This window comes from Pecten maximus, unplaced genomic scaffold (assembly GCF_902652985.1).
Source record: "Pecten maximus unplaced genomic scaffold, xPecMax1.1, whole genome shotgun sequence".
Classification (NCBI taxonomy): Eukaryota; Metazoa; Mollusca; class Bivalvia; order Pectinida; family Pectinidae; genus Pecten; species Pecten maximus.
The window spans coordinates 1-12,984 of NW_022980864.1; the positions used below are offsets into that span (position 1 = coordinate 1).

The 12,984-nt window shown below is 35.3% G+C and overlaps 1 protein-coding gene across 1 annotated transcript; it reads right to left on the reverse strand.

The window, feature by feature from the left end:
• Positions 1 to 255: 255 nt before the first annotated feature.
• LOC117319777 (peroxiredoxin-5, mitochondrial-like) lies at positions 256 to 6,260 on the reverse strand (the record flags this gene model as incomplete). Its single annotated transcript, XM_033874524.1, is given in 5 exon segments — positions 256 to 2,166; positions 4,615 to 4,670; positions 5,482 to 5,520; positions 5,847 to 5,978; positions 6,126 to 6,260. Coding segments are annotated over 5 exon segments (468 nt in total), but the record flags the coding sequence as incomplete, so codon positions are not given.
• Between the last annotated feature and the right edge of the window lie 6,724 nt (positions 6,261 to 12,984).

Sequence of the window (12,984 nt, forward strand, 5' to 3'; positions counted from 1 at the left end):
TGGGTATTCCAATCAAAATGTCTTATGTTCGTCCAAATACTCAAGTTTACCATGGTTTCTGTGAGGCATGTCTCAATACCATTGATCGAGGGTCTATCTCAGATTAGAAACATGGTCTGTATCCAATCAAAATAGGCATGCAAAACGTATTGTGTTAGAATTTCGTTTATATAAACATCTCATCAGTAAATTGAATATGTTCAATGTGTTAAAATGAATACAAATAGTGGTGAGAAAATAAACAGATATCCGACAGAAAGTTGAGTATTTCCTTTTCTTTTTATTCTTTTCACACATATAAACAGTACACTACATGACTGTGTGTATATATTCCCAAGCACAGATAAAACCTAGACTCATCCAGAAGTCTTTATTCAAAACAAAATGTAGATTATTTTTAATATCGTTCTTGTGTATAGGTCATCAATGCAATGAAGCGAGGCAACTTTTGGATATCCTTTATTAGACAATTGTGTACTGACTATTAGGTGTACTTCATATTGTTTTAATGCCTGAACATTGATACAATAACCAAAATATCACGTTTTATACAAAAGCAAGACTGTGTACAACAAAGGTCTATGTTCCTCTCATGATCCCAATTACATATACATCAAACCAAACATTTTAAACACAAGCGTACACGCGATTTTACCAAGCAAACAAATGTATATAATAAATTTAGCTTTATAACCACATCTTATGTAAATATTTGTAAATGTGCTCAGATGTAAACACGTTTCTTTGGAGAGAGTAGCAAACCTGCCTAGTACGTGCACTCGAATTCTAGGACCATTATTATATAGATCTTGATATTATTGTAACTACACTTTTATTTCTCTGATAGCAGTTCCTTAGAACAGGCTTATTAACACTAAATTAACTCCTATGAGTTTAACAGCTGTCTCTAAACCTCGCTCGATACAGGTTTATCAAAACAACTCCAATAAGTTTAACAGCTGACTCTTAACCTGGACACAGGTTTATCAAAATAATGTAGTTAGTTTATAGCAGCATTTCTCAAGAATCTTTACACATGTTTATCAACATCAAAATAACTTGGTGAGGTCAGTCGACTTGGTAAAGCATTACAATAATCTTTGACATGAACAGAGAGTGAGATTCATAGTCACTGACAAATATGTAATACAGGCCTTACATTATACATATTTGATCTGGGTTTTTTTTGTTTGTTTGTTGTTGTTTTTTTTCAGTGACCAAAGAAAGTTTCCCATGAAGAATTAATTAAGTTTGAAGAGTATATAAGATATCGCAAATTTGTTAACCAACTTCTCAAAAATTGTCCATTATTACACAATATGAACATCATTTACGTATAAAACTGACTAGATATATTCAATACAACACCACATCCTCAAATCCAAGTATTATAAATATACCTTTACAAGGACACACAAAATCGCTAACTTGATATGATGTACCATTGGATGCTGCAAAGTCAAAGACGTATCAATTAGCCATTGGATCAATATCAAACAAACCCGACTAATCATTTGACTGATATCTGTCACCTGACCAGTGATTTGATCATGATTATTACATGGCTACAGGGGAGTGACATGGTGTATATCCAGAACCCTTGGACTTTGAAGATGCAGTATTGGTGACACTATCCAGTGTTTACATAGCACTGTCTTCTCTCCAGCCAAACAATAAAAAATAATCTAGTACTATTGCTGTTTATTAACTATATTAATACTGACAGTTATCTGTAACACATAAATGCTTCACATAAATTGTGAAAAGCTGTAGTGAATTCAAAATAATGTATGCTACACTTTAATTGTCTTCTCACCTTGGCTATGCAGTCTAATAAACTGAAGACAATACTTCATTAACTACTCAAACAATGAAAATTTTCCTTCACAAATATTCTTTTAAATTCCAACACCAACAAATACTGTTCTCTTTAGTTTGACATGTCTATAAAATACACAACTGCACACAAATATAAATGCAAAGCTATGGCAAATGGAGTTAAAAGTAAACAAGAGCCTTCAAGACCTTGCAGGACCAAGTAGGTCTTTGTCAGAATCCGGTTACAGTTCTTCATACAGGCTTGTAGACAGAGAGCAGGTGAGCCCAGTACCATCGGGTTCCACATTCAGCTTCTCAATCTTCCCGTCATTCACAACCATAGCAAACCTGTAAAATAGATTACACTTCAATAACACAGGTTTATGTACATGATATTGATGACAATACACAAGAATGACTACCTGTAAGTAAAACAACAGATTACCTGTATGCAATACATATTACCTGTAAGTAAAACAACAGATTACCTGTAAGTAAAACAACAGACTAACTGTAAGTAAAACAATACATTATCTGTGAGTACAACAACACATTACCTGTGAGTATAACAATACATTACCTGTGAGTAAAACAATTAATACACTACAGTGTGCCTGTGAGTAAAAGCATACTGTTAGTAAAGTCATCGCTGTTAAATGTCCCCGACAATTTCTTGGTAATGTGAAGATTTTGTATTTCAGTGATAATTGGACTAAGGAGGAATAACTCTTGTGGACATCAGCAATAACAGCTACCTCCTTTTATAGGTAATGTTTGTATGTTTTCAATATGAATGTTTTAACATAGTCAGCACCGAGACATTCCATTTATCTGGTTTATCTGGAGTCGTTTCCATCAAAATTATTGTCAAATCAGCAAAAATGATCAAGTAACCACAATAATTGGTGCAAGCTTAATTCAGAAAATGGTGAAAAGTACAGCTTTATTCAATACATACCAATTTTATTTCAAAATATTTGAATTTCACTTACAGCATTTACAAATCATGATCTGAACTTAAACTGTCCTTTCAAAGAGTGAATATCATTCCATTCTGGTGACTGGGATACAAAGGTGTAAAATAAGTCACTCAGATACAAAGGTATAAACAAAGTCATATCTAGGATTTATGACTCAAAATTACCAGAAAGTCGATGTGTTCTTGCAACCTTAGTCTCAATATTTAATACCTGATACCCAAAATTAAAGTAGAGGGAACCCTGGGAATGATCTATTCTGTTCAATACTAATGAGGAACAATAAAAACAAATACAGTACAACTCGGTTAAGTCAAAATCAACGGGGCCAAGCAAAATATTTTATTTATCCAAGCCGCCCGGTATTTCTAAATCCCTCAAGGAATGAAGTGACTAAGATGCTGACAAACTCTGGTATTATCTATATACATAAAAACTGGAAAGAGAAGAAACCAATAGTTTGCCAGGTTACACCAGTAGGGAACTAATGAAATATCAAAATCAAAAATGGGCAGCAATCAATTTCATCTAATATTGCAAGAATCAAATCCAAAATGGCTGCCTTGCAGCCATCTTGTTTTTCTAGTCAGTCCCAAACAATATATGCCCAACAACTAGGGACATAGGAGTGCCTATAATATATGCAACTGGAGAAGTCTTTCATTGTTTTATGAGGAATAGTGATAAAAAACTTTAATAGTCAAAACATGGAAAATCTAGAAAAAAATGTACACTCCAATTCCAGTGACATGATCAAGGCAATGAATGACCCTATCTATAACTGTCACATGTACACTCCAGTGTCTGTGATACCAGGCTATGAATGACCATATCTACAACTGTCACATAACCCTATGTACAACTGTCACATGACCCTATGTACAACTGTCACATGACTCTATTTACGACTGTCACATAACCCTATGTACAACTGTCACATGACCATATGTACAACTGTCACATGACCCTATGTACAACTGTCACATGACTCTATTTACAACTGTCACATACCCCTATGTACAACTGTCACATGACCATATGTACAACTGTCACATAACCCTAAGTACAACTGTCACATAACCCTATGTACAACTGTCACATAACCCTATGTACAACTGTCACATGACCATATGTACAACTGTCACATGACCCTATCTACAACTGTCACATAACCCTATGTACAACTGTCACATGACTCTATGTACAACTGTCACATGACCCTATCTACAACTGTCACATAACCCTATGTACAACTGTCACATGACTCTATGTACAACTGTCACATGACCCTATCTATAACTGTCACATGACCCTATCTATAACTGTCATATAACCCTATGTACAACTGTCGCATGACCCTATGTACAACTGTCGCATGACCCTATCTATAACTGTCACATGACCTTATCTATAACTGTCACGTGACCCTATCTATAACTGTCACATGACCCTATCTATAACTGTCACATGACCCTGTCTATAACTGTCACATGACCCTATGTACAACTGTCACATGACCCTATCTACAACTGTCACATGACCCTATGTACAACTGTCACATGACCCTATGTACAACTGTCACATGACCCTATCTACAACTGTCACATGACCCTATCTACAACTGTCACATAACCCTATGTACAACTGTCACATGACCCTATGTACAACTGTCACATGACCCTATGTACAACTGTCACATGACCCTATCTATAACTGTCACATGACCCTATCTATAACTGTCACATGTACACTCCATTGTCTGTGACATCAGGTCATAAATGATCCTCGCTAAGACTGCCAGAGTTTATAGGACACTTACCTCTTACATCTAGCATTACCCAGTATAGCTGCTGCGTCCAAGGTTAGACCCAGTTTCTGCAAACAAACAAGTGACATACAATTATTTTTTTACAAACAAAAGAATTAGTTTTAATACATCATTTAGACAGCTGTGTATTTAACCACTTAAACAAGAGGCTTTATTGGCTTGTCCTATTGGCCTGTACAACTGATCTGATATGCAGCTGTGATGTGAACTCTTTGTTAAAAGAATAATACATGTGGGTGCTGAACCCAAACTCATCAGCTTTCTTTTCAGTAACTGACATATATTATGTATAATATTGTAACCTTGGCATTTTGCTATTTCAGAAAAAATCCTTGTAGGCAAGTCAAATATTTTCATTTGAAAAAGATTGGCGAACCTTCATTCCTTCATACATCTTGCTTAACACGATGAACCTTGACCTCTTGCTTATTGAGAAAATTCAATCCTGTGACCTTGAAAGAAGGTCAAGGTCTTTGAACTAAACAATTTTAGCCCTTCATTCCATTATGCTAATAGCCCACTATCATGACCCTAGGCCTTTTGCTTAATGCGCATAAATAATTACAATGTTTGAATATATTTAACTCTTGTGACTTTGAAAGTAGGTCAAGATCATTTACTTGAATTAAATTGCTAACCAAAAGAGCAGAAATCATTAAAACATTTTAACACATCTGAGCCATGTGATCTTGAAATTTTAAATAGGTCAAGATCATTCATTTGAACAAACATGGTTCCCCATCATCTCAGTATGCACAGCTCCAGCAGGAGAGTTAAAACAGATAAGTTCACCTGAACAACAACAGTGTTTTACTGTCAGGTAATCCTTTTGTTAATGTAAATGTATAAAACACTTACATTTGTGAAGTCTCCACATGTATCTGCTAACATCCTGACCTAGAAAAAAGGAAATATTCATAATGTAAGATACACATAAATAACAAAAGGAGTCATGATATCGTCAACTAAGCCTCAAAAGTAGCAAGTAACGCCTCTGGGATCCTTTATCTTATTATACATCTGAACCTTACAACACATTCTTGAGAATATCTTGGTGTTGGTTTATCCTTCATATATCACTAAGATATGGAATCAAGAGCGTAAATGACCAAACAACATTTATCAAGGGTACAGTACTTATAATGTAATCAACACCTAGTGCAAATCCGACACCCCTAATCCTAAATCCAGCAAGCCAAGCCATATCCTACTGGGTTTCTTACCTTGCCTGCCGCCTTTTGATTTTCACCCCAGGCTTGCATGACAAAAGGATCGTTAACAGACACACAGGTCACAGATGATATACCCTTGGCCTTCAATTTCTCAGAATCCTCAACATAGCCAGGCAGATGAGTCTGAAATAATTTGTTTATTACACATTCATATTTTGACATCTCTAAAACACTGCACTTTTAATACACAAATTTCAATTTAAGATCACTAAAGGATGGCTGAACGAAGTAAAGAATTTTGATTGAGTGAATGAAAGAATTTGTGATTACTTTGGAACAGCCAGGTGTGAAGGCCCCAGGTACGCCGAAAATGATGTGTTTGCCTTTCGTGAATGCATCCTTGGTGTTAACCTTGTTGTCTGGGGTATCCTCAAACAGATCCACTTCAGGGAGACTGTCACCTACCTAGAAACAGAGAAAACTGAATTATTACATTGTTACCTAGCAACAGAGAAAATTGAATTATTACATTGTTACCTAGCAACAGAGAAAACTGAATTATAACACTGTTACATGGTAACAGAGAAAATGATACCTAACAGGTAAACAGTATCCTGAGGGGAACACAACAGGACCCCATGAACATAGCACAAGACCACTTCCATTTTAAGCAAAATAAGCCAACCAAAGTCCTAATGATACTACCGTTATACATTATATTGAACATTTTTCAGTAAGAGCTGGTGTTATCAAATTCTTGTTCAGACCTGAGATTATTTTTTTATGGGGTTATCAGTACCAGTTCAGAGTACAGTTGGACATGATGTACTTTAGTTTTATATCAAGATTCTTTCCCAGCAGAACGAGAGTTCTAGTAATTGTTGTGGTGTAATAATCTGTATGACCTACATTATAACTCTTCCCACACTTAAAGGCAATCAAAAATATAGCTGCTTCCGGTTATGCTTACATACAAGGGTCCTACAACATGTATCGAAACCAGCATCATTTACTTTGAAATTTCATAATTTGTGTAAAGTAAAATGATTTAAAAACCAAGCTGTTACTTGGAAAATGGCTTTTCAAAACAACTGGTTTTATCCTTCTACCTTTAATTAGTCATACATGTCAAGGTCAATAGTTTTAACAAGGTCAGTTCTAAGTCCCTTCGCAAACTTTTCAGTACTATGACATTATATTGGTGGAAGGCTACTGGCAACTACCACCCTGGTGTTGTCTTTAGATCTCACCAACAGAAATCAACAGATTCTGTCAGTGTGACCTGTTAAGTCTTCAATATAATGACCAAGATCATAATTAACATCCTTACAGTATACAGGATAATTGTTGTCTGTAGTGAAATTCTCATCAAAGAGAAGTTTGCAGAGTTTTATTATACAAAGGCTAAATAATCCTGTGGTTGTAACCGAGTGTACAATTTCAGGTATTCAGAATCCTTGAGGCAAAACCTAGGAATGTGTCTTTACATTGAAATCTAAGGTATTGTATTTCTGACTGTAAACCAGTGGGGCGTTACGAACAAACTACAATGACTGGGTCCCACACAGATATATGAATGTCATATGGTCTTTGATTATCATGTGTAAAAATCATGCTCAGTTTTCTGGGAAAAGACTCGGGTTGAACAGGTGAATAAAAAAAAAACTTACAGTAATATATTTTCACTGACATTATTGTAATTGTCAAGATTTTGATGACAATTTTAAGCTGAATGAAAGTCAAGACTACTGATTGTGCATCAATGATATTCCAGAAGCCAAAGGACTGACCTAAAATTGATAGCTAATTAAATGCATGAATTGGGAAGTGACCACAGGTGTAATTTGACCTTTACACAAATATGATCAGTGCTTGACCTGAAAAGACAAGACAGACATTTTCATTGTCCTTATGATAGTTCAAAAACAATCTTCAAATGACAAATAAATACAATACATTGATTTCTCTTTTCTGAATGAAAGATACGGAAGTGTTCCGGAAATTGTGATTTATGTACCCACATGTATGTCTACACGAGAATGCTACAGATGGTTGATCCTCTATCGCCTGCTACGACCACATGCAATGACCTTGTGGTCTTCGTTGACATCTTGCCTCATGCTTACCAGGTGCATACGTGCAGCTATGAGTTCACATGAGGAACAATATATTGATTGTACACGGATCAATGTAATAATAATCCCTGTAAAATTGCATGTAGGATTGTACTTGAGACCTGAGATCCCAAACTTATTACTGTCTGTACCGTCTCAATCCGTAACATCCCAAACATATTACTGTCTGTACCGTCACATCCCAAACATATTACTGTCTGTACCGTCACATCCCAAACATATTACTGTCTGTACCATCTCAATCCGTTACATCCCAAACATATTACTGTCTGTACCGTTACATCCCAAACATATTACTGTCTGTACCGTCTCAATCCGTCACATCCCAAACATATTACTGTCTGTACCGTCACATCCCAAACATATTACTGTCTGTACCGTCTCAATCCGTAACATCCCAAACATATTACTGTCTGTACCGTCTCAATCCGTAACATCCCAAACATATTACTGTCTGTACCATCTCAATCCGTTACATCCCAAACATATTACTGTCTGTACCGTTACATCCCAAACATATTACTGTCTGTACCGTCTCAATCCGTCACATCCCAAACATATTACTGTCTGTACCGTCACATCCCAAACATATTACTGTCTGTACCGTCTCAATCCGTAACATCCCAAACATATTACTGTCTGTACCGTCTCAATCCGTAACATCCCAAACATATTACTGTCTGTACCGTCACATCCCAAACATATTACTGTCTGTACCGTCTCAATCCGTAACATCCCAAACATATTACTGTCTGTACCGTCACATCCCAAACATATTACTGTCTGTACCGTTACATCCCAAACATATTACTGTCTGTACCGTTACATCCCAAACATATTACTGTCTGTACCGTCACATCCCAAACATATTACTGTCTGTACCATCTCAATCTGTTACATCCCAAACATATTACTGTCTGTACCGTTACATCCCAAACATATTACTGTCTGTACCGTCACATCCCAAACATATTACTGTCTGTACCGTCACATCCCAAACATATTACTGTCTGTACCGTCTCAATCCGTAACATCCCAAACATATTACTGTCTGTACCGTCACATCCCAAACATATTACTGTCTGTACCGTCACATCCCAAATATATATTACTGTCTGTACCATCTCAATCCGTTACATCCCAAACATATTACTGTCTGTACCGTTACATCCCAAACATATTACTGTCTGTACCGTCTCAATCCGTCACATCCCAAACATATTACTGTCTGTACCGTCACATCCCAAACATATTACTGTCTGTACCGTTACATCCCAAACATATTACTGTCTGTACCGGCTCAATCCGTTACATCCCAAACATATTACTGTCTGTACCGTCACATCCCAAACATATTACTGTCTGTACCATCTCAATCCGTTACATCCCAAACATATTACTGTCTGTACCGTCACGTCCCAAACATATTACTGTCTGTACCATCTCAATCTGTTACATCCCAAACATATTACTGTCTGTACCGTCACGTCCCAAACATATTACTGTCTGTACCGTCACATCCCAAACATATTACTGTCTGTACCATCTCAATCCGTTACATCCCAAACATATTACTGTCTGTACCGTCACATCCCAAACATATTACTGTCTCTACAGTCTCAATCTGTAACGTCCCAAACATATTACTGTCTGTACCGTTACATCCCAAACATATTACTGTCTGTACCGTTACATCCCAAACATATTACTGTCTGTACCGTTACATCCCAAACATATTACTGTCTGTACCATCACATCCCAAACATATTACTGTCTGTACCGTTACATCCCAAACATATTACTGTCTGTACCATCACATCCCAAACATATTACTGTCTGTACCGTCACATCCCAAACATATTACTGTCTGTACCGTCTCAATCTGTCACATCCCAAACATATTACTGTCTGTACCGTTACATCCCAAACATATAATTAGGGATCACTAGAGTCTGTATATGTCTGTACCGTCTCAATCCCTAATATTGCTGTCTTGCTGACTTGTATTAAAGTAAGTTATAATCCCAATCATACTTCAGTAATAATTATACACTTAAAATACTACCAATTTATGAAATGTAGTAATTATTATACACTTATACTACCAATTAATGAACTGTTAATAACATTTGCCCTTGAATCGTATCATATGCTTAACAAAGGAAACAGATGTTTTCGAAAGCTTACAAACAAGACTGTTTGTGTTTAAAATAATCATTTTTCAAAATACATACATGATAAATCTGCTGGTAAATATGCAGATCTATATATGTTTTTCACACATACCGTAAGACCTAATAAGGGAGCCTGCCCTTAGAATAAGGGCGCCCCTACCTTTTTTCAAGGAAATAAATCTTTAACTGAGTGTCAAAATGGTGTTCAAAAATAATTCATGTGAAATGTTTTGCTACATTATCTTTTCAATTTTCTTCATCAAATAAAATAACTGGAGCACAAGTTTTTGCCACTTTTTTGTCTATTCCTACAGATGACATGTCAGTCAAAGAGCACTCCAAACTAAACACACATACAAATAATAACTTTCTTTATTTGAAGATAAAGTTAAAGACTTCATTCTTGTTGTTAACTAACTATTGTTAAGAACAGAAAAGCTAGTAAAAGACATTGTAAATCAATTATTAGGTCAAAGAAAACGACGTCTGATATGATTTGGGAAATCATCTTTGTCTATAAATAGAACACAAAAGAGTTCCATTTAAACATAAATGGTGGAACACACGTTCTCTGGTCTAAAGCTCAGCTGGCATGGTTTACAAGTTTACAGGAATATTCAAGTGATGTTTTAAGCTTAATGTATGATAATGAATAGATATCTTCATCTGGAATATTTTACTGTTTCCACAGCCTTGGTTATTCTGCTATAAGGTATAGTCTGTTACATAAAACTTCAGAATATCTAATCTTAATAAGGGCGCCCCAACTGTCAATTACCCGCGCCCTGCGCCCTTATTAGGTCAAATACGGTAATGTATTTAATATAACTTTCAATGCCAGATCTAGACTTATTCAGGATCAACAGAACATGGCTGCCAGTTTGATCAAAGTCAACAACAAGGAAGTTTTTCCCACTTATATTTATTGCAAGTCATTGATAGCTGATCGTGAACAGGATTCCGCAAGATCAATGAACAAGCACATACAGTGTACATGCCATAAGTTTGGGTTACACAGCTTCAAAAATTATCCTATCAGGTCTGATAACAGTTTAGATTGCATTTTACATAAACATTCCTTTCAAACAGAAATGTGATTTTTTTCTGTCAATAGTTTATATCATTACAAAAACAAACATCTATTTTCAGAGAGCAACTGATCCCTGGACATTGAACTCAAGATTAAGTATCATACCTATGACTATGGCATTATGTGTTCACTATAGCCCTATGCCTTAGGACAGTGAGAGTGTGATTTGTCAGATTTCAAGCTAAATTGAATCATGCAGGTAAAATAAAATCTGGACTTGTTTCCGAGGTGCATTGTTGATATAATGCACTGAAAAACCTTGTATCTTTGTGAATGGAAAATTTTGATGAGGTTATAAATAAGCTTTATAAAAGTCACCCCAATCATTGATTTGTCAGGAGTCTAACTGTGGTGCCTGGGGATATAGGAAAGTTTCATTAATATTTCCTCAGAGACATGAAAAGAGTATTCAACAGATGTTTCTATAAATAATCACAGGTTTGTACATGTACAGAGGATTAAAATATATATGGAATGTGTTTCATTTAAAATTTTAATCAACATCAGTGCGTTCCTTACATTGGGTCGGATTTTCCAACAGATATGGGAAAACCAGTAGATTACAGAGTATGACCAGGCTGTAACAGGTAGATAAAGAGTATATTTCCTTTATTTTTACATTAAATTGCAGTATACATGTATTAAAATACACACTCCTCTTCTTGAGTCTATATACTGTATTACATCAAGTGCTTTACAATAAGGAAGTAGTAATGACGGTGACGAATGAGGGAAGATCTTGTTTCAATATCCTGCCACACTTGAGTAATAGCTTGGCCAATGAAACTCGAAGTAAATCTAAAGGTTTTCTCATAAACAGTAAGACCCATGCACTAAAGTCAAGTGCTCCCAGAAAACACTTACAGGTTTAATTTATATTCACCCACAAACAAGTGCTTGCACATACATTTATTAAGGACTGTCCTATATAAAACTGTATACATGTAATGGGAGTACAAACTCGGCTACTATTCAGACTGAGATTCTACATGCTCACCAAATCCTAAATCCAGTTCGCTTTGTGCAACAATGATTAGGATGTACTACAATATACTCACATTGTCCTAATTGTCACACAATAATTCATAATCCATTGATAATATATTAAGGTCAGTAAAGGCTAAGTATATATAGCTGTCCTTAGCTAAAATATATTATGACAAATGCTCAACATAATGTTTTATCTACCAGTGTGAACCTATGAGAGTTTTTACCATAAATTTTATGGTCAAAACTCTCATAGGTTCACACTGGTAGATAAAACATTAGTTTGAGCATTTGTCACAATAATTAAATCACTTAATTAAAACAGGCCATGCATAAGTTTTGTTGTCTCTTTTATGTACTATTTCATGGCACTGGGGATAATGACTCATAAATAAATGAATTTTACATTAAACATCTATAAAATAAAAGTTGTTCACTTTACTTTAACCAAATTGCAACAACTACAACAAAATTGCAATTTCAAAACATTGTTACAATTCCATATCTATAAAAGTATATTGTGCAATTTATGTATAGCATATACTTTTTTATATCATGTAAATCATAATATTTCTATTATACATATAATGTAATTATTCTGCATATGTATGTACATGTAAGTGTTGGTCACCGTGTTTCCAATATTGATTAAGAAAACATTCATGCAACTGCGAAAGCCATAGTCTAGTACTATATTAATATTATATAGACAAATATATATACATTTGAATTTGTACACTGGTGTATGTAAATTATGAAAGGCCGTTCATAAAAGATCAACTTTTAAAAAACTTAACATTTAA